The sequence below is a fragment of the Pyrgilauda ruficollis genome, unplaced genomic scaffold, assembly GCF_017590135.1.
Source record: "Pyrgilauda ruficollis isolate IOZ18807 unplaced genomic scaffold, ASM1759013v1 scaffold49, whole genome shotgun sequence".
Lineage (NCBI taxonomy): Eukaryota > Metazoa > Chordata > Aves > Passeriformes > Passeridae > Pyrgilauda > Pyrgilauda ruficollis.
In genome coordinates, this window is record NW_024526488.1 from 1,305,390 (window position 1) to 1,332,074 (window position 26,685).

The following is a 26,685-nucleotide window of genomic DNA, read 5'->3' on the forward strand; positions in this document are numbered from 1 at the left end:
TTATTTAGATTTTGAAATGGTAGGTCAAGAGAAATGGATCCAGATGGAATTAAAGTTTTAATTTGCTATACAGATTCTAGCAACCTGTTAACACAACCTCTCAAGAGCTGTGTAATTTTTGCATTCTTTTTTTACTCAAGCAATTATTAATTCCCATTTTCATTTACTTCCTGTAATTCTGGTTGAATTTAAACACTCTGTAATAACAGCTGATTTTCATCAGTCTAAGTCATTTGCTTCTTAGTTGTTTTCTGTATGAAAGATCCCACATCTTTCATTTTTATAAGTTATACTAAATCTAGGGTTGCAAACTCAAATGATTGTATGTCAAATTTCCTGATGAAATGGTAATGCTGCCTTGCCATTTGGCATTTTTTGGTGTAGTGTGAAATTAGATGAATGCAGTCTCTCAGGGGGGCTACCATACTGCAGCACTCTGATATTGCCTTGAACATTTTTAACTGCCTTTTCTTCACTGGTTATGTGGCTGATGCCTCACAGTTAATTTTTTTTTTTTAAATGGAATAAATTCACTTACAGAAGCAGAGTCCAGTGTAGCATTTTCACTGTTATGTCACACACACATTTTGCTGGAAGTTCTGCTCTTTTTAGCCATTCATGCAAAAATCCAAAGAGTGTGGCTGTGTGAGGCTCCAAATCTGCACTGAGAAGCACCATATTTTCTAGCTGTCACTCTAATTGGACATGTCAGTTAACATGAGGTGCCCGGAGAGAACCTCTTTGGATAGGATTAAGATTACCCAATGAAGTGTTTTAAGTCTTAAACCTTCAGTTGCTGATGGTGTAATCATTTCTGCCTTGTACTTAATCATTTCTGCCTTCTTCTGTCTTGCATTCGACACATGCACAATGTCATGAGAGCCAGGTGGTGTGTTGTAGCTAATAGGAATGCTCTAACTTCTCTGAGAAGAGTTTCCAAACCTAAAAATACTTCATGTGTTATGGATATCCAACCTGGGAAGTTGGGCTTGGCAAGAACTTCATGCTGGAGTTATCTTTTGCTGTCAGCATCTTTAGCAACTACCAAACAGACAGTGCTTTTGGTTGCAAAAGTTAAACATGTCGGTCATCTCGCTGTGCTTAAGTTGTGGCACGTCAAAGACCAGCAGGTATGGTAGTATTTTGTGTTTTGTATTGTACTTGTGATCCCAATTCTTCTAGCTCTTTAGGAAGTCATTAGATTTTTCTAAAATATTTCTTTCCTGTTCAGATTTGAGTAGAAGTTTGTATAATCAATTTTTTTCTGGTTTAAGAAAATAAAGAAATGTAAATATTGCAGGTATGTTAAAAACTTCATCACTATGTCAAGTCAAAACCGGTGTCATCTGGTGTTTCCACTAAAATAACTTCTCCAAAAGCCAGCATTTGATTGTCCACTCTTTGGCAATATTAGCATATACCTTTTTAACAATTACAGAATGTCTCTTACTGGGTTTTCGTTTTGAAAAAAGTCTTTAAAAAAATAAAACACTGACATGTCAAGGTTTTTAAAATGCATGTATCCTGAAAAAGCTGGAGAACCATATTGCTTCAAGAATGGGACCTGGAGCTGTTGTCTTTCTCATCTTCCTCTCCCCTGCCTCCCTCGTATCTCAGAACCAGAAAGTAGGAAACGTTTGGATAAAATTGTTAACACTTACTGAAATGTTATGTTTTGTACTCCTGAGCTCACAGGGGCAAAAATGCATGTGAATGCCACTGTAGTTTTCTATCAGCTTCTTTGTTCATGTTCAAAATGTAATATTCTATAAAATCATTCATGACTGCTGTATTTTGTACGTATAATTGCACAATTACTCGTTCATAATAATAAAAAATATTCCAGTGGGTTCTGGAATAATGGTGTATCAGTGAAGTAACTTCAATTAACATACATTTTGTCATTAATTGAATCTAGATATTTTTTCTTACACTGAGAATTTTCACAGCAGTGCTAGTGTAAGAAATTAAGTGCCAAGGAGTATTGAATTACAGAAGAAGCAACGTGGGGAAAATTAGTCAGTCTTTGATACACAGAATTTGATTGTTTTCCTGTGAATCATTGTGCAGGTTGGCATCACCCTAAAAATTTGAAGTGCTTCCATTTGTCAGGATCAGTATTTGTCAGTAATAGCTTGATTTCTAGGTAACTTTTCTGAAATTATCTAGATGGTGAAAACTGTTTTTGAACCCTTCGAGTGCTGCCTATGGACCAAGCAGTGTTTGGTTTCTTCTCTGAGACTGAAAAAATGAATTCCAGCTGTTTGTTAAAATGTTATTTTGCTTCTCACGGACGAAATTGATTACAATTTCCATTTCAGCCTTAGTTTCTGTAATACTCTAAAGCAAAGCTCATTGGTTGTAGTGTGATGCTGATTCCCTCTCCTAAACAAATAGAGGCAGTCTGAGTAAGATAATGCCCTGTTCAGAGCTCAGGTGCTGCACAGAGCGTGGCATTTGCAGTGACTGTTGGCCTTTCTTGTCACCGGTGCAGGATGGAGGCTTCCTGCCTGGAGCTGGCTCTGGAAGGCGAGCGCCTGTGCAAGGCAGGAGATTGCCGGGCTGGAGTGTCTTTCTTTGAAGCAGCTGTCCAGGTTGGAACTGAAGATTTACGGACCCTGAGTGCTATTTACAGCCAGCTGGGCAATGCCTATTTCTACCTGCAGGAATATGCAAAGGCCTTGGAATACCATCACCATGATTTAACTCTTGCAAGGTAATCGTTCTCCATGTCATCCCATTCCGGGAGACACGAGCAGCTCACTGTTCATTGTCCTGCCAAACCCTGCTATTAATACTGGCTAATGAGTGAACGTGGTGGTGGCAGAGGGCTGGGGGGCCTGCCAGGTCACTTGGGTGCCCTCTAACCTGGCAGCTAATACTTGGTCTAGCACCATAATCCTAGAACTGACTGAGGCCTCACCAGGTTTCTGGAGAATTAAATGGCTGCTTTAAATCCACCCTTTCTTTACCCTTTCGTGTTTCTAAAACTCTGTGTTTCTAGTTCTCTGTATTGTTGAGCTGCTCTCTTGTTTACTTGACAGAACTCCTTAATGTTTATCTGTGTAAAACTCGTAATGTAATGTACTGTGAAATCCTAAAACCCTATCCCTTTGAAATGCTATTCATGTATCTGACTTTTACTGATTTGTATAGATCCAATAAAAGACACAGGCATATAATGTACTTAACCTCAATTTGGCATAAATCTATTCTTCCCCCTGCCTTACCCTGCTCCTGTGCAGTGACCTTGGGGCATTTGTTTTTGTTGTGTTTTCCCCCAGGTATGACAATCTGAGTGGTTCAGTGGCAGTCTCTTGCCTTAGTCTCATTTAAAATCTAGAAATGAAATAGTGCCTCGAGCTACAGAGGAGACTGTAAGTCTTAAACCTTACAGTTAAGTGTCTTGTTAAGTTAAAGGAGATTTTTATTTAAAAGGAGGTAGTCAAGTAAAACCCAAATGCAGTTAAACCTCTCTTTCTAATGCTGGGACTGTCTTTCTAAATCATATTTAAGAATATGATGTCTATTTTCTTCTTAAAATATATGAACTTAAAAAAAATCATGTTACGGAGATGATCAATACCATGAATAGCAGCAGCTGGCCAGACAGCACTGACAGAACGAGATGTCTGTAACCACAGACTGAACAATGCTTGAGTGCATTTCACATATAAAATGAACACATATACATTTACATAGTTGTGGTCTCTTTCATAAATTCATGTAATTCTCTACCACACATTGGTTTAAATTATACACTGTTTCCTGGGTACTTACTTGCTGCTATTTTAGGACAATTGGAGATCTACTGGGAGAAGCTAAAGCTAGTGGGAACCTGGGCAACACCTTAAAGGTACTTGGGAATTTTGAAGAAGCTATCGTTTGCTGTCAGAGACATCTGGATATTTCCAGAGAACTCAATGATAAGGTAAGAATTTTGCAGGAATTTGGATGTAAAGTGCTAACACATTCCTGAACCCTGTGGTACTGGTAATGCACCATTCAGAGGGAAATAGTGAATATTCAATTATTTCTTCTAGGCAGTACAAATCTATTAGTTGGAGTACAGTTGTTTGTACCTGGAAGACTATAGGTCCAGGTTAAATATTACCCTATTGTGTGGTGGGTTTGTTTGTTTGAAATGTAATTTTTAATGGTAATTGACCTCAAGAATGTATCTTGCTCGTCAAAAAGAAGTAGTATGCAAAACAACTGGATTGAGGGCTATGACTGGGTAGGTGATAATATGTTCAGAATGGGCAGAGTGGGTATTGACAAGTAGTTAAGGAACTTTTTTCCCATCTGTGAATTGTACAAATAGTTGTTGTGACAGAAGACTTCGAAGCATGAAATTTTAATGCCTTCTTTTACTTACGGTTTAGGTTGGAGAAGCAAGAGCACTGTATAATCTGGGAAATGTATATCACTCTAAAGGGAAAAATGTAGCTAATGCTGGGACTCATGATCCAGGGGAACTTCCAGATGACGTGAAAAATGCTTTACAGAAAGCTGCAAAGTATTATGAGTAAGTAGTAGCTTTAAGTGTTGGGGGCTGGGATATGATCATGTAGCTCATTAGAATGTGGGAGATGTGCAGTGCCATGAGCTAAACTGTGGAATGCTTCTCTGCAGAACTGAGGTACCTGTCAGTTTGGTCTTTTCAAACAAGACAGTGCACTGGTTTTTATCATGCCCTCACTTGTACTGCACCTGACAACCCTTAGAAACCAGCAGAACTGTTCAAACCTGAGACAACAGGACCTTGTTATACCTGTGTGTGTAACTAGAGGGGAGCACACTGGCTTGAGTTAGAATGCAGTGGAGTTTGGTATCTCACAGAAAGTATTTCTTACTCAGATTCATGGTTATTCAAAAGCCATTAAAATAGGCCAAAGTAGAATATCTCTGCCTTTTCCTTTACATAAGATTTTTTAAAATTATTATTTAAATTACTGTGAGAAAAAACCCACACTTATTAGAAGTCACTATTCTCCTTCTCACTCTCCCCCAAAACAGGGAAAACCTGTCAATAGTAACAGAGCTGGGTGACAGAGCAGCACAAGGACGTGCCTTTGGAAATCTGGGAAACACACAGTATCTTCTGGGCAACTTCAGGAGTGCAGTTTTAGCCCATGAACAGGTAAAACAATGTGCTAGCAATGAATTCTGTTCTAGCAGAATATCAGGTTGCTCCTTACCTTTAGTACATGTGTTGTGTTGGATCTTGTTGCAAGCTTTTTAATGCAGGTTTTAAATCTTAATGGCACGAACTTCAAGTTTGGCTGTTCTTATCAAGCATTGTTGACCTAAAGACTGCGATTTTTTCATGCATTTCTGCATGCAAATGTATATTACAAAGTATTAAGTGGAGTAACTAATGCAGTTATTTCACATTTTTAAGCGTCTCCTAATTGCAAAAGAATTTGGTGATAGATCAGCAGAAAGAAGAGCATACACCAACCTTGGAAATGCCTACATATTCCTGGGGGAATTTGAAACTGCTGCTGAATACTACAGGTGAGTGACTACTGATAAACACAATTTATACCTCTTGTACAGTTTACTTCTGTTGTGCCTGATGCAGTAGCTCACTGTGGAACAGCCATTGCTTCAACATATACTTTAGAAAAATTTCCATTTGTTTAGCAAAGAAAGTTTTCCTTTGTTGTTTAACTATTCAGGTTCTCTTAAGGGAGGGGCAGCATTAATGCTTTTTATTTTTTTAATTCTTTTGCTACTTTAAATAGTTTCTTTGCAGTGCTGTAGAGACATCTTTCACTGCTAGGCATTTACTCCCATTATTCTAGAAGCAGGCATTACTGTCTCAGCTCTTAGTGAGTTCTGGAATTATGTGAGTAGCTTTCCTACCCTGAGATGGGTGGCTGCCTCAGGTGTGCTCACCAGCTGAGAGAGCTGGTGCACAGCAACATCAATTTACATCTTTAGTCTGTATTTTCAAGCCAGACTTGCCTTGATCTCTGCACCACTAAGCAGTTGCTGCTGTACCTGGGAAAGTAAAAGCTTTGCAAAGATACAGTATAGGTGTTGTTATCATCTGACTGGGATTTCAGAGCACACCTGTTCTTAAGGAGAAAAGCCTCAGTACTGAGCACTCAAATTCTTCTTGCCCAGCACGGCTAGGCTGGCTTGGTGAGTATAGGCCTGTCCTGCCCATGCTGATGGGAAGTAGTGGTATTAAACAGTGCAACCTGTCAGGGAAACTCCTACAAATTATTAATGAAGCAGTAAATTAAAAGATGCTGTTTGAGGAATCAGCCTGCTCTCTAATGAAGTAGTTGCAGTGGAGGGAAGACTTTACAAGTGTGAGATTGCAAGGGTTTACAAGACAGTAATTTATTAGCCAGTAATTTGCTAGCCTGCTGCCCCAGTTTGTTGAAGTTGTGTAACTGATTTTCAGTTGTGCATGTGCACTTCTGAAAGCTTCTTCTTGTGGTGGTTTCTGAGGTGACTGACCCTCTCCTGCAGGAGGACACTGCAGCTGGCTCGGCAGCTGAAGGACAGAGCTGTGGAAGCACAGGCCTGCTACAGCCTGGGGAACACCTACACTCTGCTCCAGGACTATGAGAAAGCAATTGACTATCATCTCAAACACCTTGTGATTGCTCAGGAGCTACATGACAAGTAAGCCCTTAGAGATTGTTTAATGTATGTGTGACACTCAGCAAATCCTGTTAATTTCAACTCTACTGTCATTGTTCCCCATGTGACAGCTGCATTAATGTGAATTCCCCCAATGCTGGGCTTTGGTTTTCATATGGAAAACGAAAATTACTCATAATGGTATTGCAGCTAATGAGTCTGAGATGAAAGACAAATTGATGAATGACTGTTTCTACATCATCTCCTGTCAGCATGTCTGTGTAAATTAAGGAAAAGCAGATCTGTCTTTCATGAGTTCATTATAATAATTCACCCTACTTTCATAAGACTCTGTGTTCTACTTGCCCATGAGTTAATATAGGAAGGGATGGGGGAAGGAGAACAATACAGCAGCAGGTAATGTTTATATTACAGTACTGATTTCTGAGGCCTTTTTTATAATGTCGAGTGCAACCATAATTTTTTGCAACATTTAAATGCGCCTCTTCTTAAGTCACTAAGAATACAGAGGAATAATAAGGCATGCAAAGTAGGTTATACAATGTCCCATGCTTACAAAACTAACTTGTTTGCTGTGAGCTTAAAAATTAAAAATTTTTATTGAATTTGTTCATATTTATTTATAACCAGATCACACTTCTTCAAAAAAAAATTTAATATGTTGGTGGTAGAATGGTCTCTGATGATTGCCTCCATTTTTTTGGCCCAGCAAATTACTTAGTACTGTGAAAACCTGACCTCTGGTGTTCAGCAGGTAGAGGTGTAATTGCAAATGTGTGTTGCTTTCAGAATTGGGGAAGGAAGAGCATGCTGGAGTTTAGGGAATGCTTATACTGCTCTGGGAAATCATGAACAAGCCATCCATTTCGCAGAAAGGCACCTGGAGATTTCAAGAGAGGTATGATTTTCATACTCCTACTATGCTGGCTGTTGGTTTTTGCTCTCACTCACAGAGGTGTTATGGAGGTGTGTTTGTGCATCTGATTTTGAGCGAAGGAATGCATTCTCAGTTATTCCTGAGGCAGCTGATTCCAGGTTATTTCAGCCAGTCAGCTCCTTAGTCCTAGTGTCACCACTCACAATGTCATCATGGACTTTGAAGTTAGTGGCTTAGCAGAGATTATTTTAGGCTTTTTTATTTTACCTGTTAATTGTTACTTCTTTAAAAAGATGTTCTCAGTCTTCAGGAAAACCTTTTCAGCCTTTTTCTCTCAGAAGTCATGGGGACAAGGATTGCTTTAATGCTACACATGTGAGTATTTGTTAAGGTAATGCAACTGCTTATTTTATTTGCTTGAAGGTAGGAGACAGAAATGGAGAACTCACTGCCAGACTTAATCTCTCAGATCTTAAAATGGTTCTTGGATTAAGCTACAGCACAAACAACTCCATGATGGCAGAAAGCCACGCAGTGGAAAACAGTTTGAATGGTATGTGCCTCTTTCTGAAGTAGTTTCCCAACAGAGAACTTAAAAAAGAATCTCATTTGAGTTCTTTACTGAGTTGGGCTTCAGTATGCAAATTTGCTTGGTTTCCTCCCCAGCAGCTAGAAAAAGTTCTTGAGGTATTGGACCCCTTCAGCACCTACTTTTGTGGAGGATTTATATTGTGAATCACAGGTTACTGCTTAGTTTCTTTGTGTGTGTGTTCTAATTGTGTCTGTGTCTTGGACCTTAGATGAGCACAGCCACAGCTTGTCAAGTGACACCATAAATTTTAATGATAAAAAAGATGAATTTGTCTCTTGAAGGTGGCAGACCAAGAGGACGCCGTTACAGTATGGAGAACATGGAACTTATGAAATTAACACCAGAAAAGGTTGGCACTTTGCTGCTTTCTGTTCTGCTGCTGAGATTGAAGTGAAACATTTCTGAGTGTGTGCTGATGTGCCATTTGCCTCCCTTTTTAATTTAGTTGATCATAGGAGCTCCATAAACAGCAGGTCTAAGAATACTAACAAATAATACTTTTGTCATGTAGGTACCAGCATGTGACAGGTGATGGCTGTAATGGCTTGTTGGAAGCCTGCTTTATTCCCTGCACAAATGAGAAAGAACAGGGTTATGTAATGAGCATCAAAGGAATTTTCATCTCTTTATAGAGATGGGTTGAGGTTGCAGCATGAAAGTAATTCAGAATAAAATTTCTAAGCTTTAGCTTAGCTCTTCTGAGCACTTTTTCTTTGGTTACAGTAATTTTATAGGGGCTTAAAATACACGCTGTGTTTTTCACTTTGAGATTTCAACCAACTTGCAAACCATCAGAAGCTTCAAACTCCATCTTGAGTAAGGATGCTATTTCAGAAATGTTACAGCTGAGTCACAGGCAAAACAACTTCCCCCCCAAGCTTAGAAATCTTTTGGCAATGGGAGTTCCCGATTAAAATCCTTGTATCAGTCTATGAGAGATTTACATTCTGCCTTTCAACACTGGGCTGACAGTTCTGCATAAATGATTCCAGTGGCAGACTGAAATTGATATTTTTCCCTCCACACTGGGATATCTAATTCCAGTCTCTTCAAGTAAGGCAAAGCCTGTTGTGTTAATCAATAAAATCTCAAAGCATGTGTAGTCAGTACAGCTGAAGTCAGCACTGGCACTCAAGAGCCTCTTTGGGTACATCCTTGTGGCTGCAAGAACAAAACAGTGTCAAGCTGCCTCATTTTGGGGAGGAAAAGCAGCAGCAGGTAAGAGGTAACAGTACTGGTAAGGCTTAATTTCCTGACTCTTGCTTTCTTAGGTTCCGAACTGGAACAGTGAGATTCTTGCTAAACAGAAACCACTGGTTGCCAAAACTTCAGCAAAACTTCATTTTGTAAATCGACTAAAAGGCAAAAAGTACAAAAATGGCACCACCTCCAAAGTTTTGCAGGATGCCAGTAATTCCATTGATCATCGACTTCCAAACTCTCAGAGGGTAGGTGTGGTGAGCTCATGGCCTTTACTCATCTTTGTGTGATCAGAATTGTGCAAAACACCTTCCTGCAGCCTGTTCAGTTTAACTTGATTTAAACACTGTGGCTCTAAACTGATGCAGAATCTGTCATTCTACAGCTCTCTCAGGGGTAGTACCAGCTTTAAGATTTTCCTACTATTGAAACATTTTATTTGTGGTGTACTTTTTGAAGTTAGAAATAAAATTTGCAAGCTGAGGTTCTAAGTCTCTTCTAGACCCTGCTTCTCCAAACTTAGCAAAATCTAGTTTTTCTGATTCAGGCAGTGGGAGGTATCTTGGACACACTTTTTAGGGTGTTACACTCTTGAGAAGTCAGTTCAAAATAAAAGAACTGAGTCATCTGGTCATAGACCTGAGGAGACAAGGGTAACTGTTCAATGCTGGTCTTGTTTCTTTTTCCTTAATGGGCATTTGGGGTTTTCTTGGATTAATGGCTGAGGAGGAATAACTCCCATTTTACATGATCAGAGCACTGTTTCTTTCCATTCCAGAGAATGAGACATTTCTAATGTATTTCACTCTCCAAAATGCTGCCCTAGCATTACCATCTCCTCCTTGGATAGATCTCTGGCTATAGAAATGGTTGACTAAAAAAAATTTATTTAATAAATTTCAGATATGTAAATATCAAGCATATCACTGGACTGAAACTCTGATGCAGTTGTCCCAGCTGGAGGCACTCTAAGGTCAAAAACCCTAAATTTTCTCCTTTTCAGAAAAGCAGCCGTGAGACAATGGCAGACGAAGGGTTCTTTGATCTGCTGAGTCGGTTCCAAAGTAACAGGATGGATGATCAGAGGTGCTGCTTCCAGGAGAAGAACAGACTCTCAGCTCCTTCAGTGGCAACATCCTCTACTCCACCTAAAACAATGATAAAATGTAATTTTTTTAAAGTAAAATCTGTATTTGGCTCGAATGTTTGCCAAATACTATTTTCAAAATGTATTTGCATGCACGACTCACTACAGCAATGGATTTACTCCTAGGCTAACTTGAACTTGTTCTGTCTGTCCTGAGCAGCCTTCTCCACGTCCGCGGTGTCCCCGCACACGGACGAGTTCCTGGACCTGCTGGCGAGCTCGCAGAGCCGCCGGCTCGATGACCAGCGCGCCAGCTTCAGCGAGCTGCCCGGCCTGCGGCTGCGGCAGCGCGGCAGCCACGCTGTGCTGGGCCACCTCGTGGCCAGCAGCAACAGGGAGCTGGACGATGACTTCTTCGACATATTGATTAAATGCCAGGTAATGCTTAACAACCACCTCCTCAGCTCCTGCCTCTGGGGACTGCATTTGGGCCTCTGCTGAGTTCCTGTAAGGAAGCCACTGTGTTTTAAGATACGTATTGATCTGACAGATAAGGAAGAATGTAAGAGAACAAAAGATGAGGGTTGGGGTTTTTTTAATTAGCCAGTGTCCAGTAAGTATAATTTTGATATTTATACCACAATAACTATTAAAAGAAATGCTTAAAAAGTGAAGAAAAACAAGTGAGGCTATTGCAAGGAGTATGTAAAATGGTTTTAAGTGTTTAGACCTGGCTTGCTAAGGAGGGCACCTGATACACCAGTAATCCTAATTTATCAACTGAAAGAATTCAGTATCCAGGTTTTGGTGGTAAGAGTGGTCATCATTCCCATGAGATTAAGTTTAAGTGATAGTTTATAGCAATTATACAAGCGAGGTGACAGATTTTCAATTAGAGCATGTGCATATACCAGTTAGACCAAAAAGAATTAAAAAGACTTGCTGGTTTGTCTGATTCGTTGGTAAGCAGCCAAAAATACAAAATTCAGATGCTGAGTTCTCCAAAGGTCAGTAAGTATGGTAGCCTGGCTGAGAAAGCAGCACCTGGAATTCAGTCTACAGTGACAGTGTTCATCACCCTGCTAAAATACTATGTTCTGTTACAGCAGCTTGTCTGTTTCCTTCTGTGAGTCAAGCAAAGAAAGAATCTAGAAATATTCTTTTAGGACTGGAAAAATACTTAATCTCGTCTAATGAGTACGGACGCTACTGCTTTAAACAAGCTCAGAAGGGCTGCTGCCTTTGAGCCTTTTTGACTCAAGGGTGTCCCAGGTCCACCCAGCACTGAAAGCTGTGCTTTTCCTCCTGTGCCCACACTGCCCTCCAGCAGCAGCCTGTGCCTGTGGGGAACACCTCTCCCCAGCTCAGGAGCAGAGCCCAGCTCATCAGGTTTGCCACCTACTTTGTGACCTTGGCATTAAACTGTACCCAGCTGCACAGAGTGGAGGCAAGGGGCCTTCAAGGACTGCCTTCCCAAATCTCACACCACTCCAGCTATTTTTTAGTCCCTGTGTAAGGAGAGGAAGACAACCATACTTCCTGGTGTGTGAGACCAGAAACACCCTGTACTAATGCTAAAAAAATCTTCTGAACTAGGGCCACTTAAATCTCATTTTGCAATATGTCAAAGAGCTGAACTGGGGGGTCATTTTCAGACATATAGGACAAGTGGGTCAGAGGAAACCTTTTAGTTACACTTGGACTCAATAATTTCATTTAGCAAGTTTAACTTGAAACAAAACTTATAAATTAAATCTCTCTACCAGGTTTAAATGTGCCAGCAAAAGGTTTTAGTTGTTTTTTCACTTAGTATTGTTCACTTACTCCATATCTTCCTGTAAATATGTAGCTTTTATTGCTTGGTCTGTCTGTAGGGTTCCAGACTGGATGATCAGAGATGTGCTCCTCCGGGAGCTGCCAGAGGCCCCACTGTACCAGATGAGGATTTTTTCAGCCTGATTTTGCGCTCACAAGCGAAGAGAATGGATGAGCAGAGAGTCCACTTACCCTCAGCTATAAAGGGATCCAACTCTAGCTGAAGACCCCAGAAGTATGTACAGCAGCATCCTAGGGATCATTCTGGTTTGCTGGAAAAGCACACTTGCCTTTTTTAAGATGACTGCTATTAGTAGCTCTGTCTCCCTTCTCCTGATTTTTCACAGAAATAGCAGCAGCATCACCCTGGTGAGCAGTATTTACAGAGCTGCTTGCATTTGGCAGCTGCTTTCAGAGCAATGTCTGAGGTACTGGTACTGTGTCTCCCTCTTATTTGCCTCTAGTCTATCAGAATTATTACAACTTTTTTTTCTCTGTCAATTCTCTCATTGCTCATTAGTGGATTCTACCACTGTCTCAATCTAGTGAAAGACTTAAATTTTTATGTTCTTTTAAAGAAAATTTGATTTTTTTTCCCCTGATTTGTACTTTTTGAAAAAAACTTCTGTTTTCTTTTATACTTTTTTAAAAAAATAATTTAAAAAAAAGAAGAAATCGCTTTAGTATTTAGTCTCCCTGCAGAAACAGAGTTTGGAAGAAACAATAATTTCTACAAAAAAATTAAACCCTAGTTTTAATTATGTTTAATAAAAAATAAGTCTTTTTGAGCATTATGGGTTTTTTTGTAATATTTAGCTAACTGCTTCCCACAATAATTCAGAACAGTTCTGCAATCAGCAGAAGTTTTCAAGAGGTACTTACTTTCAAGAAACAGCTGCTCATGCTGCTCTGCAGTTTGTGTGACAAGTGCCCATGCACCAGGCAATCACGGGGGCGCTGGGCCTGGGGCAGTACCTGCAGCACCCCAATTTCCAGTGCCACACACAGGAAATGCACAGCTGCTGCTTCCTCTACCTGACCTCAGCTCCTCTCCAGCTCTGGCTAAGGATGAGCCAGGCTGGGGGAGTTCTGGGGAACAACCACTGCAATGTCCATTCCCAGGGTAGCTCCTGCTCCTGGCCCTGTTCAGCTCTGAACTGCCTAAAAACCACCTGCTACAACATCAGGTTCTCATTCTGCAGATCATTACACCACGAGGAAATCCATCAGCTGTCCTAAAACTGAGCTGACAAGAAGCAAACAGATTTTAAAGAACATAAACCCAAAGACAGACCTGAGACATCTGAACTGGGAATTAGCATTATGGGAATTACTCAAAACTTACTACACAAACCTGATTTCCAACAAGCAGCAACACTCCAGAAGCCCGGGTTTTTCTGGTCACTTAAAGGTATATAATCTTATTTAACACCTTTATTTCAGATTCCAGACAGAGTACCCTCTCCCAGATTTTACACCTAACAGCTTACTGATGTTCTCTCTCCTACACTTGAGAATGAGAGCAGAATTATCAAGTACCTGACAAGTAAAGATTAGACAAAACTTACAGCAGAGCCTGGGTCTTCCTTAGCTCTTTTCTGAGAGTCATGTAAAACATTCTCTTTCTTCTCTTCGCACGGCTCCACAGCAGAACTCTTCCCTTCTAGGTTTTTATTAGGGTCACAGTTTTCTCCAGTCTCTCCCTCTACTTTGCTTGTCTCCTGTTTTTGCTGCTCAAGTGCAGCTTCTGCAGTAAGGTTTTCAGCTTTGAGTGTTTCAGGTCTATGAACTTCAGATTCAGTGTGCAACCTGTTCTGCAAAAAATTAATAATAACCTATTAATTAAGCAATCAAAAGTGACAGCATCTATTGTTTCAAGTGCATCCCAGCTGAAGGGGTAGGGCTCACCCAAAGCATGATGGGTATTCTTTTTCCCCTCGGGAAACAGAACATATAAATAAGCCCAATATAGAGTATAAATCTGTTCTGAATTTTCTGTAGCTTACAGGGAAGTCAGCACTGCTTTTTCCCTCCACATTTCTTCTGTGGGTTATCATGATTGCCCAGACTGACGGACATACTGATCTCTCAAAACTGAAGCTGTCTTTACCATAAAGAGTTTGAATTCAGTAGTTTCTTGCCACAGTTAGCCATTGCAAGATATTTTTCCAGAAGAAACACATCCAAGACACCTTGATCAAACTGTTCCATAGGGGAACGTGTGGCTCCTTAGCTCCTCTCCCCGCCAGATCTGGGTTTAAGCATGTTGTTTAAATGTGTTGTAGCAGGTGCCACTGCATTCTGCTCAGTTTAATGCCAGCTCCCAGAGCAGCAGCAGACACATCAGGCCGTGCTCTGTGGGACTCTGGTACCTGTGCATCCGGCTCGTCGCTGCCGTGTGCAGTGTCCGGGCTCCTGCTGCTGTTGCTGCCTCTCAGCCTGGGGAGAGGCCTCGTGGCAGCGTCCCCTCTGTCCTGGTGGCCTCTGTGCACAAATGGCTGCTGCTGCACATAGTACTCGTCTGCTGCCCTCCCCTTGTACTGCCCAAAGGCTATTTGCTCCTGCTCACCAGCAGGCAGAGGAAGACTCTTCTTCTGAGAAGACCTTAAGTGTCTTAATGAAGATATTGATGATCCAGCACCATAGCAAAAAGTCTGGGGGAGAAGAAAAAAACCCAAACTGAGCAAAACACCAAATATCTGCAGCCTATGGTTTTCACACATATTTCCTGTCGTATATCTGAAAGACCCTGAAGGAAAAGCTCAGGTGAAGAGAACGGCTCCAGCTCAAGCTTTCTGCAGTCTGACCACGCTGCAGGAACTGCCAGGCTGGATGCGTTCATTGTTGGTGCTACATTAAAGATGTTTAAAGCTCTAACTCAATGCCTTCGTGTTAAATGCCAACTACACACATCACAATGTAATGACTCAAAGAAGAAATGGGAACTAAGGTGCAATAAACTGTCAGAGAGCCTAAGATTTTAAGCAGTTTAATGCTACTATACCCCACTTGGGGAGTGAGAAAGGAATACAGTTTGAATACAAAACTTGGCTCTTGATTCCTAGACCAACAGTAGTACGAAGCCTTTGTCAAGAAAAAATTCCCTTGCAGAAGAATATCTTTATGCTAAGAAATCTGTTCAGTTGTACAAATGAGACACATGTAATATAACAGATAATACTTAAACACATTTAATATTTAAAAAATAAAACCTAGTTTCTAAATGTAAGATGAATGTATACAAACCAGGACACCCAGAGCCATCGTAATGAGCACTGGAACCTGCAGAATTAATGGTATCTCCTTCATAAGTGCCTTGATGAATTCACCAATACCTTGTCCTATGTCCTTCAAAGGCTCAGTTACAAAGTTGGTGAAAGTTACTGCCAAGGCCTAGAAAATAAACAGAAGACCAGTGTTGTCACATAAACAACAACTGAGGCCGTGGCAGTCCCTTTGGGCTTGGCACATACCTTTGATGGTGGAACCATATAAACAGGATTTACAAGCAGAATTTCATAATACTTCTTACAGGGATCATCCTGAAACGTCCATGTACTTCGAAGCCATTCTGAAGTCAAAGCAGACACATATTATTACTTAAAAAGATATTTTGTGACACACCAGCAATACAGAAAGGAGCATTTTGGTTACAGATGTAAGAGAACTCTTCTAGATAAGGTTCAAAACTGAGATTTATTTTGACACATCTGATATTGGCTTGGCAGTATAGTTTATCCAGTCAGAGGGATGCAGGAAGGGGAGGGAAGGCTGGAAACAAAGAGAAGAACCTGAAGTTTTCCCATGTATAATCAAGAAAGCTCTTTAGGTGAGATAGTTCCCAGAAGCCTCAGGGAAAAAAAGTCTCATCTGTGGAAACGCTGAACTTGCACACCGTGTTCACAGCTACTGACACAGCATCAGTCTGTGTTATTGCCCATCTGCCAGTCTGCAGGGAGATTGAAATGGTCTACTTTGCTTGCTGGATTCAAGGGTCTGTTTTAGTTACAAGCACCAAGTCTTACTTCTTAAGGGACCTTTTACATTATAAATAAGTGATTCACGACATCAGTGTTTCTGTAGTTCGGTTTTACTGCAGTCAGAATATAAATCACTGACATGTAATCAAAAACAAGAGTCAAGAAATTACACAGCGAAGACCATAACAAGCACCCCAAGAGCTGACACCTGCCATCTACTTGCTATAGCACTGGAGAGAGATAACAGCCAATAAAAAAAATCAGCTTTCTCTGTAAAATACTAACACCTGAATAAATAATTACAGATCCAATTCCTGAAATCACAGTCCTGATACATGAAAAAATATCCTTGTCCTGAACTCTGCCTGCCTGTCTTTAGTAAACGGCACTGAATGGTACTGGGGAAACAGATAAATTACAAGACAAAGAAGTAACACCATGACATACCCCAAGTACAGTGCTGTGATGAGTTCTCCTCCCAAGGCCTAGAAAAAAAAGTCTTATGGGACGGGAAAAGACTAAAACCATGTAATCATGTATTGAAGAGAATTCCCATGAAGAAATCTGAGTATCCTGGGATACTATGGATTGATATTTTGTGATCTTAACTACTACTGCAAAGTACCAAGACAAGAACTTACCCATGAGACTTCCATACCACTCCAGCTTCTGTGCACAGACCTTGTCGAACTGCTCCATCTTGGCAATCTCTGCCTGGTGCTGAGCGAAGGCCAGCTGCAGGGACAGCAGGGAGGGAAACCCACACTGAGGGCTGCAGCCAGGAGTGCTGCTCCTCAGCCATCCCTGCTTCTCTCAGCAGCCTTGGGATACTTCCCCACATAAATGAGGATTTCCCCATTGTCCCCTTGTAATGACAATTCCCCATGTAATATGTATTTAGAAAAGTTTACTACCTAAAAAACTTAAGGGAGTTTAATTCCAAGAACTTCCTAGGAATGGACAAAACCCCTAAGATACTGGCTACCTCTAAGTTATTCTCCAAAAGGAGTCTGAATTGTCCAAGGACCAGACTCCAATATTCAAAGATACAAGTTCAAGGCAAAAGTCAAGTCATGACATCTTTTCTTAAAATGTTTCTGGAATAGAGACACAGCTGCCATGCAATTACTAGTTAAAACATCCTCTTTTTTTCCCCAAATAATTCCCATAAGAAATACCTGTATTTATTACAGTTTTGCCTTACTGTTTGCAACTGATTATCAAAACAGAAAAATTCAGCCAAATCATCTGTTGCAAAATTGACATTCTTCAGTGCCCCAATCCAATCCATCTGCATGGCATTCCAACCCCATGCCAGAGCCAGCCCACTCTCCAGCACTCTGCTACCCCTGGGTCTGACAAGCTGCAGTTCAATCCTGATTGACAAGATGTGAGGGCAGATTTTGTGGCTGGGCTTTGATCTGGTATCCTGAATTCCTCCTCAATAAAACTGATCTGATTGTACCATCAGCCACTTAATCATCATTAATGAGGCATTTATCTGGTCTATCACATGAAACACAGTTTCTACCAGGGAATCTTAAGAAAAAAAATTCCCGTGAATATATTTCTGTATACCTTTTCTACCCAGCTGCTTTAGTCAGAGGTTACATCTGCCTTGCCCATGTAGTGATATCAGAGTCCTAGTGCTCTCTGAATTTTGTGCATCTCTACAGCAGAATACAGTTGTCAGGGTTTCTTTTGTTCTTTACACCTAACACACCTATCAACATGCAAAAGAAAATGTTTATCCCTTTTTTTATTTTGCAGTTAATTAAAAGTTGTATGTAAACTAACCAAAGGAACTAAACAACATTAACTCTCTTAATGTTGTAACTGTAACTTAACTCATAACTGTAAAGTTCTAAGCCAAAAAGGCATTAAAATTACAGAACTTACCGTGTACAAGTAAAACCAATTCCATACAAAACTGACGAGAAAAGTTAGAAATATAACGTATTTTAGCTGGACAAAGCGAGAAACATACGTCCGCAGCTCTGTAGCCATTACAACCACAATGCACACTAAGCACAAGAGCAGCTGAAAAAGAAAAGAGGAAAAATTATGACCCATATTTGGACCTTTCCAAGCTTACTGACAGTACACATGAAGAAACTTCCACCTTTTGTTTTTACTAATGTCATTTACACAGAAGAGCTGAGGAGTTTTTCCTTGCTTCCCTAGCCCATGTGAGCAGCACAAGGCAGAACAGTTTTGTGGCAGTACTAATATCCATCCCTGTCATAGCCTTACGTTGCAGGTGCTCATCTGTTTCTTGTGATTCCTTAGAATGTTTGTTACATTAGTGACCACACTTCTAAATTATCAAATTGGTGTCAGCCAATGCTTGAGCAGTTTGTGCCTGCTCTGAACCACAGAACAACTGCTGCCAACTCCTGCACTTTGGTAAAGAGACAAAGTTACAGTTTGGGTACCAGCAGCAAGACTTCAAAGAAGCAATCCACAGTGTCTTTCCACCTAAGGACCCTATCAGAGGTTACTGACAGCCTGCTTTTGTCATCTGGCTTCCAGGGACCCCTCAAATCTAGACAAGCTACTTGCAAGATTATGTCGGCATAAAACACTGGCAATATTCTGAATTGTAAAGATTTATTTAGAAAGCTTCAGCTTATTAGAGATCCTCAGCTTAGCACTTTGTAATTCCCACAGTCACCCTCTCCTCTCCAACCCTATACAATTTTTTCCACAAAATCTGCAAAAGCCTCTGACCTATAGGAGTTTAAATATATATTTGTCTCAGTATATATTCCAAATCCTGGAGAAGCCAAGCTTCAAGAACTACATGAACAAGAGACAAACATGGAAGATCTATAATGCATGTCAGTTCTAGTGGTAAGAAAGTGCTAGAGCACAATGAGTCTGGCAGCACAGATACTAAAGACAAGGGAAAAAAAGCACACCAGAAAAAAAGCCCCAAATCAAAGGTACAATGGAGAACAGATGATCACAAGAATAAAAAAATTACTTCCTGAAGCAAATACATCCTTCAGCAACCACAAAAAAATGAGTCACTAGAAGTATTATGGAAAGAATTGTGTTATCTGTGGAGTTAAGATGGTAATATTGACTAGCACAGAGAAACTGAAGAAAACAGCAATTAAAAGCAATAATCAATTCTCTTACCCAAAACAAATTATATAGATCAATTCCAAAGGTGTCTTCAAATCTCCACCGCCAAGCCTGATCATCATGGTGCTTAAAATTGACCAAAATATCACTCAGTGCCTCATCCAGGGCACCGGGCTGCCAGGCTTCCTCATTGACAAACCTGAGGATCTCCAAGTACGTCTGTCTTGTAAGAATGATCTCAGCATCGTAATGGACTTGGCCCACATCTTCCCCAGGCTGAATTCAAAGCAAAGCAAAACAATGGTTAAAAGCTGCTTATTTGGAAATAGAAATGCATCTGTAGGCCAAAACTGATCATATTCATTCCACCCACTGCAGGATGAAAACATGGGACAGGGGTCACACTGTGATTCTGTAACCTTTTTGTTCATTGAAACGACATGAAACACAATTCAACTGGTTTGTCATCTTTCAATTTTACAGAAAAAAAACCCTAAAAAAATAAACTATCTCACTTGTTACTAAGATTTCAGGACCAGTGCTCATTAACAAATAATAATTACATATATACTATGTGTGCCTCAGTCAAAGCTGGATAATACAGATAGGAACTACTGAATACTAAAATAAGAAGTTTTACATTGCTAAATGTAATGTTCCTTATTTAGCAGTAATTTTACTTATTACTAAAGATCAATTCTTCTACCTCTGAATAAACAAAATCTCCAAAGACAATGTAATAAAGTGCTCAGCCAACAACTAAAGTATCATGCAGCCACTCCCTCCAATATCCCTCCTGGTGGGGAGGAGAATGAGAAAAAAGGTCAACCTCATGAGCTGAGACAAGAACAGCAAACAAAATAAAATGTGATGGTAATAATACTCCTAGTCACAAAAAGAGAGAAAGAAGGAAATAAAACCCAGATGAACAAGTGGTGCACAGTGCACCTGCTCCCCAAGCTGACCAAGCCCATCCTCCAGCAGCTATCAGCCCCTCCCAGCCAGCTCCCCCAGGCGGTGCTGGGCACAGCAGCCACGGTTTGCAGGGGCCCTGTGGCAGCTCAGCTCAGCTCAGCTGCCCTGGCCACGCTCCCCCACAGCTCCTCCTGCACCTCCTCGCTGGCACGAGGCACGGAGAAGTCCTTGACTTAGAGAAAGCACCACTGAGCAGCCACTGAAACACCAGAGTGTTATCAACAGTGCACCCACACTGAATCCAAAACACAGCACTGCACCAGCTACCAGGAACAAAATTCACTCCATCCCAGCTGAAATCACTACATGGAGAAAGTAATAAGGTTATTCTTATATGGAAACTCTAATAAGCTACTATTCCTTGATGGTTAGAATCACAGAATGGTTTGGGTTGGAAATGACCTTAAAGATAATCTAGCTCCAATCCTCACGGTCAGGTACACCTCCCACTAGACCACAGTGCTGAAAGCCCCATCCAGCCTGGCCTTGAATGCTTCCAGGGATGGGGCATCAACAACTTCTCTGAACAACTTCTTCCAGTGCCTCACAACCCTCAGAGCAAAGAAGAATTTCTTCCCAGTATCTAATCTAAACCTCCTCTCTTTCAGTTTAAAGCCTTTTGTCCTAGCATTGCACACCCCCGTAAAAGGTCCCTCTTTTAGGCCCCCCTTTAGGTATTCAGTAGGTCTCTAAGGTCTCTCCAGAGCCTTCTCTTCCCCAGGCTGAACAGACCCAGCTCTCAGCTTGTTTTTGTAGGAGAGATGCTCTAGCCCTCTGACCATGCCTGTGGCCTCCTCTGGACTTGCTTCAACAGGTCCATGTTCTTCTCTGCACTGGGGACCCCAGAGCTGGACACAGCACTGCAGGCTTTAGCTTTCCTAACCCGATGCCTGCCCCTGCTTGGACAATCTCTCTGCACTTCTCCCAGGTTACCTGTCCTCACTTCCACCCTCTGCAGGTTAACATGGTAGACCCACAATACAGGCCTTTTAAGTCTACAATAAACAACCCAGATCTGGCTCCTTCCAGTTTCCAACCATTAATGGGACCACAACAAGGTGTTCCTATAGCTGCATTCCAGCAACAGATGTTACGATACAGTGAATTCACAAACCCTTCCTTTGAATGCTTTACAGATCACATGACAACTGTGTCTCCTCAGCAGTACAGGATGCACATACTTCTATCATCTTTGCCATTCATTTCATTTCAAGTACACCAGCGTAATTACTCAATGCTTGGTAACTGTGAAAATTACATAAAGCAGTAATATGAATTAATTTTAATTAAGTATTTCTTTAAATGACTGTTCAAATACTTACAAGGCCAAGTTTTCCAGCTTCATTTAAAATCTTATTCAAGAATCGCTTAAAAATATAAAAGCTACGGCTCTCCTGTGATTTGGCATTCCTCTTCTCACACTCTGCAATCTGCAATTGTGCAAAAGACATTTTTATTCACTTTGCTCAAACCAGCTTCTTCATAGGAGAGAAAAAACCCCGAATATAGCAACACATTTAACTCAGGATTAACAGGGGCACATTTCTTTAGTTTAGCAATGATCCCATGCCAGATAAAAAGCATATGCAGTTACTGAACATACTACTTTCCATGGAACTGGCCAGTGCTAGATCTGCTAGTAATATTCAAATCCTGACTTCACTAAGGCTAGAAACAAATGCAAATATCTGGATCTCCTCACATTTTAAGTTTGCATCAGGAAAAAAAAAAAGAGAGAATTGCCAAAAAATCGAAGTAACTAAAACAACATTAAAATGACACATATCCCACTGGGTATCCAAATGGCTGAGGGCAGTAAGGGCCCCAGTAGCCACACAAGCACGCCCACATCCTGGGAGGGGGTCAGACAGCAGCACCTGAGAGCTGCAGCTCTGCACATCGCCCTGGTCTCTGTGCCCACAACCCACCCCTTAAAATCAAACAGGACTGACCAGCTTGAGAACAGCATGGGGTAATCAGCACCACACCTTTAAACTATTGACACTGGACAGAAGCACCTACCTCCTATTGATTTTGTTACACCATAAAACATGTCAGGAAACAGACCTTTGTCGGCAGAACAACAACTTGAAAATGAATTCAAACCACTTCCAGTCTCTTCTCTGCCTAGAGGTTCCCCTTCCATAAAGAATAAATTATGGCAGCAATGCACCTGTTTGACACTATCCAGAAGAGCATCATCAGAAAGCACAAACTATAAAACACTGGAAAATACTGTGAAGAACAAACCTTGTGTTGCAAGGAATCTATCACCCTGGAACAACGTGAGACTTCAGCACTGACTGCATCCACAGCCTCTTCCTCAGAGTCATGATAGTTTGGCTAGAATTACAGAAGAAAACCATATTTTCAGACTCCAAGAATTTGACCAACACGTCCTGTTACACTCCTACAGTCACGTCACTTTAGAAGGAGCAAAGGAGCTAACAACTGAGTACAGATCTTTGCTGATAATTCTCTCCCAGTGACACTGCAGTTACCTCTCTGCTGTTATTTCAGGCTCCAGATGGAAAATTGCTTTGAGTTTATCTAAATGCATGCTGCCTTCAAAAGGTGAGGTCTTGCCTGTCCTCCCCCACTTGCCCTTTCCCCTCCTTCGAGTGCTGGCGATCCACAGAGTGCATCAGATTAGATAATGGCACTGGCTAAAAACTGACTCAGCAGGCAAAGGGACACTTTTCAGCCAGGTGAATTCCCCTGGCAACACCGCCAGCCAGACTGCAAGTAAACACAAACCCCACTTTGGGCTGCCTGCCTTTATCTACTCCAGAGCACTCCATGGTTTCTGTCCATTGCTCAGACCCAGTCAGAGCAGTGCTGCAAACAACCACGTGTGCACACTGAGGGAAGCCTCCAAGAGGAAACACACCAGCACACGAATCAGTGAACTCATGCTGAAACAAAGTCTGGTTTTGAGGACTTGAGCAGCCCACACAGCCTGCCCAACTAAAAACTCTCTGCAGAGCACAAAAGAAATCCTGAGAAGATGGACTAACACAAAGTAGTAATTTTTTTAGTTTAAGGTGTAGTTCTATTTTTGTGGGAGACAACAATAAAGCTACTACTTTTTTTTTTTATATAAAGCTGAAGCACTTGGGCTTAAAGAGCCAAAGCTTGCTGCTGGATTTTAAGGATGCTAATGACTATCAGGCGGACCTGGAGAAGTTGGAGGTTGATGAGGAAAGCTGTGGAGAGCAATAACACACTCTGCATCTTTTAAGCTTCAGAAAATTATGCTCTGTAGTGTTTAAACAGTATTACTCAAGACTGTAAAACCAAACTTGAAAGCTGAATAATGGCAAAAATCAAGGGTGCCCTTACAACCACCTCCAGTTTACAGTGCCATGTGTGCACACATGCACAGGATAACCAACATGCATCTCATGGTATTTAGAGTCCCCTCCTCATACAAGACAGAGAAAATTCCTCTTGTTAGAACTGATTTTTTCCCTAGTTCCATCTTCTCCTCAGTGTAAATGATTCATTAAAAGTACAGCACTCAATCCCTAGTCTGACCTTTCTTCTGAAAACTGAGGCCCAGCATTACAAAACACCATTAAAATTCACAATAGTACCATACAAAAAATGGGAAACTGGTTGATTAGAATGAAGTACAGTAATTAAATTTAACTCCCCCCAACTTTTATCAGTTAGGAACCTGATTTTCAAGATATTTAATACCATACAAAAAATGGGAAACTGGTTCCTATTGCTGGGAAACTGGTTGATTAGAATAAAGTACAGTAATTAAATTTAACTCCCCCCAACTTTTATCAGTTAGGAACCTGATTTTCAAGATATTTAAGACTACACTCGAGAAATTAGCAAGAGTTACTTAACCCAGTACTTCTCAGAGCAGTAACCTGTGGTGCCACAACCTGCATAAATCAAGCACCACCTGTGAAAATACAAAAATTCTGCTTGATATGACTTGATCTGATCACAACAGAAGCTCATCAGGGAAAGGTCCTGAGCTAATTACACTATTTTTTACCTTGCAATTTTAACCATGGACTTTTCTGTGTAGGGATTCAAATACAACATAACAAGCCCTTAAAAACACTGTACTGCTATCAGTATTTACTGTCACAGTTTAAAAGCAATCTTCCAACAGCATGTAGCTTTTTGGGAGAGACACACATCCTTTCTTTCTCTACCTTGTAAGGTCTTCTCATTGTTCCTGATGCTGCATCATAATTGAGCATATCTGTGGGGTCAATCCATTCATCTTCTTGAACTTTACAGCTCCCTATCAGCACAACTGCACACAACACCAAAGGAAACAGCATCCTGTATCATTGAATATAACAAGAAATTCAAGTATTTAGGTCAGGGTATAACATGCTGTATGAAAAAATGAAACAATCTTACATGAAAAAAACTACAAGTAGAGCTTTTCAAAAACTCAGTTCTCCATTAAGCAGGTTTAAACTCACTTCCATATTTCTTCCCAAGGAAAATGCTGACAATAATATGCACAATTAAACTGTATTATATGAGTGGATCAATACTCCTGACTTTGTTACCAGCAGGTGTAGCACAGAGTTCAGTATTGCTAAATATGATAAAACGGTGCAGAACTCCAGCACGCTTCACCACAAGGGCATTGTGTTAACAGTAAAGCAAATTTTGCTGTCACATTAAGAGGAAGATTTGGCAGAAAAACTGCCCTTGCATTTCAGCTCTTCGGATAGCAGAGGGGCTGGGATGGCTGTGCTTTGATGCTGAGGGATGGCCAATTCAGCACTAAAAAGGGAAGCACAGAGCCAGTGCAGCACTGTGGCTCCAGTCACAGTCAGTAAGAACCACCACAATGACAGACACGCTGTGAGTCTGATCATGTCCAACAAACTCTCCTGGCCACACCAGAGTCTGGAAACGCTCAACAACCCTCAGGTTCCTCGGATAGCAGAGGGGCTGGGATGGCTGTGCTTTGATGCTGAGGGATGGCCAATTCAGCACTAAAAAGGGAAGCACAGAGCCAGGGCAGCACTGTGGCTCCAGTCACAGTCAGTAAGAACCACCACAATCACAGACACGCTGTGAGTCTGATCATGTCCAACAAACTCTCCTGGCCACACCAGAGTCTGGAAACGCTCAACAACCCTCAGGTGCAAAACACTGTAATTTGTCGAGCAACAGAAATGCTGGATTGCCGGTGATAAACACCGTCTGCAGGAGCACATGAACACAAAAAATATCAGCAATAAACAGACAAAAAATACGTTACAGTGGGAGACGACTAAAAGCACAATCGCAAACGGTAGCTGGCTCTCTGAATTCCCTGAGGGAGCACTCGGAGCTCGAGCCTTACCCAACAGGCATTCCTATGGGGGAGGAAAGAGGCACAGCCCGCCGACAGAGCCAGGATACAAAGGTGGAGTCTCCTCTGACCCCCGCCCCTCTTAACCCGTATTTATATTGGTTTTTTTTTGAGGGAGGGTAAAAGGTAGAGTTTCAGTTGATGACACTTCATATTTAGGCGCAGTTTGAGTGACTTTAAAGCACGTACACGTCTCACTTCATTAGCAGACGCTGGGGCGTGGAAAGTAATACGTATTTTCGAGTTAACGGAGCACGTTCAGGTTTTGGGCGCCTTTTGGGTCACTCCTTTGGCTTAGTTCCCCTTGGGCGCATTATTTTATAAAGAGCACGGCCACAACCCCTCCAGCCGCTCCATTACCTTTGTTCTCTCTGACAGCGACACCCCGCGCTCCCTCAGAGATCCTGCTCCTAAGGGGGCAGGCAGCTTGGAGAACTACTGCCAACGCTAACACTCCCCCTTGATGAACTTTGGTTTTCAGTATTCCTTCACGAAGAGGCCAGCATGCCCGTCACGCAGAACTCACCTTGGCCAGCCCTGCGGGGACATCCCTGCCCGGCCTGGCGCCACGGCCTGGTCTCCCGGTGCGGCTCCGCCAGGCCCCGGGCCCCGCTCCGGCCCGGCGGAGGCCGGCACTGCCGCCCGAGAGCTGCAGGAACCGACAGGGCCATAGAGGAGCGGCTCCGCACGCTTCTCCCCCGCCTTCGCCTCCTTCACGTCGCAGGCGACACCGCGCTCCGCCGAGACACGCAGCCCTCAACCCCTCCCCGCTCCTCCTCGCCCCGGCACCGCGCAGGCCCGGCCAGCGGCGCCCGCCCCGCCCGCAGCCCCGCTCGCCGCCCGCGGTACCTGAGGGGCCGCGGGGTTCCCGGCGTTCACCCGCTGTGTTTACCCGCTGCGGGGCCGCCCCGCCAGCCGCTCCTCCCGGCGCCTCCGCTGCCCAGCCGGGGGCGGCTCCGCCCAGGAAGCGCCGCGGAGCAGCGGCCGCGGAGGCGCCGTTGGGCGCTGCGGGCCCGCCCCGAGGGAGCGGCGGCCCCGCCCCGAGCCCCGGCTGCGAGCGGCGCCCGGGACACGGAGCGAAGCTGCGCTAAATGCAAGCTG

The 26,685-nt window shown here is 42.1% G+C and overlaps 2 protein-coding genes across 8 annotated transcripts in view; one reads left to right on the forward strand and one right to left on the reverse strand.

Annotated features, from left to right (window-relative positions):
- GPSM2 (G protein signaling modulator 2) overlaps positions 1–12,986 on the forward strand; it is a 39,760-nt gene extending 26,774 nt beyond the window's left edge. Inside the window, exons 3-15 of the mRNA XM_041479516.1 lie at positions 2,495–2,716; positions 3,796–3,931; positions 4,386–4,528; positions 5,020–5,143; positions 5,405–5,520; positions 6,490–6,645; positions 7,414–7,522; positions 7,925–8,054; positions 8,375–8,442; positions 9,365–9,541; positions 10,297–10,459; positions 10,601–10,818; positions 12,255–12,986. Of these exons, the coding sequence (XP_041335450.1) occupies positions 2,495–2,716; positions 3,796–3,931; positions 4,386–4,528; positions 5,020–5,143; positions 5,405–5,520; positions 6,490–6,645; positions 7,414–7,522; positions 7,925–8,054; positions 8,375–8,442; positions 9,365–9,541; positions 10,297–10,459; positions 10,601–10,818; positions 12,255–12,419 (1,927 nt within the window). The 3' untranslated portion in view covers positions 12,420–12,986. The remainder of the gene's footprint in view (positions 1–2,494; positions 2,717–3,795; positions 3,932–4,385; positions 4,529–5,019; positions 5,144–5,404; positions 5,521–6,489; positions 6,646–7,413; positions 7,523–7,924; positions 8,055–8,374; positions 8,443–9,364; positions 9,542–10,296; positions 10,460–10,600; positions 10,819–12,254) is intronic.
- CLCC1 (chloride channel CLIC like 1) lies at positions 10,164–26,569 on the reverse strand. 7 transcript variants are annotated; one of them, XM_041479507.1, is made up of 12 exons: positions 26,434–26,569; positions 24,404–24,551; positions 22,491–22,583; positions 21,563–21,670; positions 19,320–19,541; positions 18,075–18,215; positions 16,817–16,910; positions 15,669–15,766; positions 15,442–15,588; positions 14,568–14,849; positions 13,764–14,009; positions 10,164–10,441 (listed from the first exon to the last, which is right to left on the reverse strand). In XM_041479507.1, exons 2-12 carry the CDS (start codon positions 24,548–24,550, stop codon positions 10,433–10,435), a joined length of 1,587 nt encoding a protein of 528 aa, XP_041335441.1. In that variant the 5' UTR covers position 24,551; positions 26,434–26,569; the 3' UTR covers positions 10,164–10,432. The 7 variants fall into 7 exon arrangements, with proteins under 7 accessions (XP_041335441.1, XP_041335442.1, XP_041335437.1 ...); XM_041479508.1 differs by having other exon boundaries at positions 24,419–24,522; positions 26,434–26,550; XM_041479503.1 differs by lacking the exon at positions 26,434–26,569 and adding an exon at positions 26,111–26,418 and having other exon boundaries at positions 24,404–24,522.
- Between the last annotated feature and the right edge of the window lie 116 nt (positions 26,570–26,685).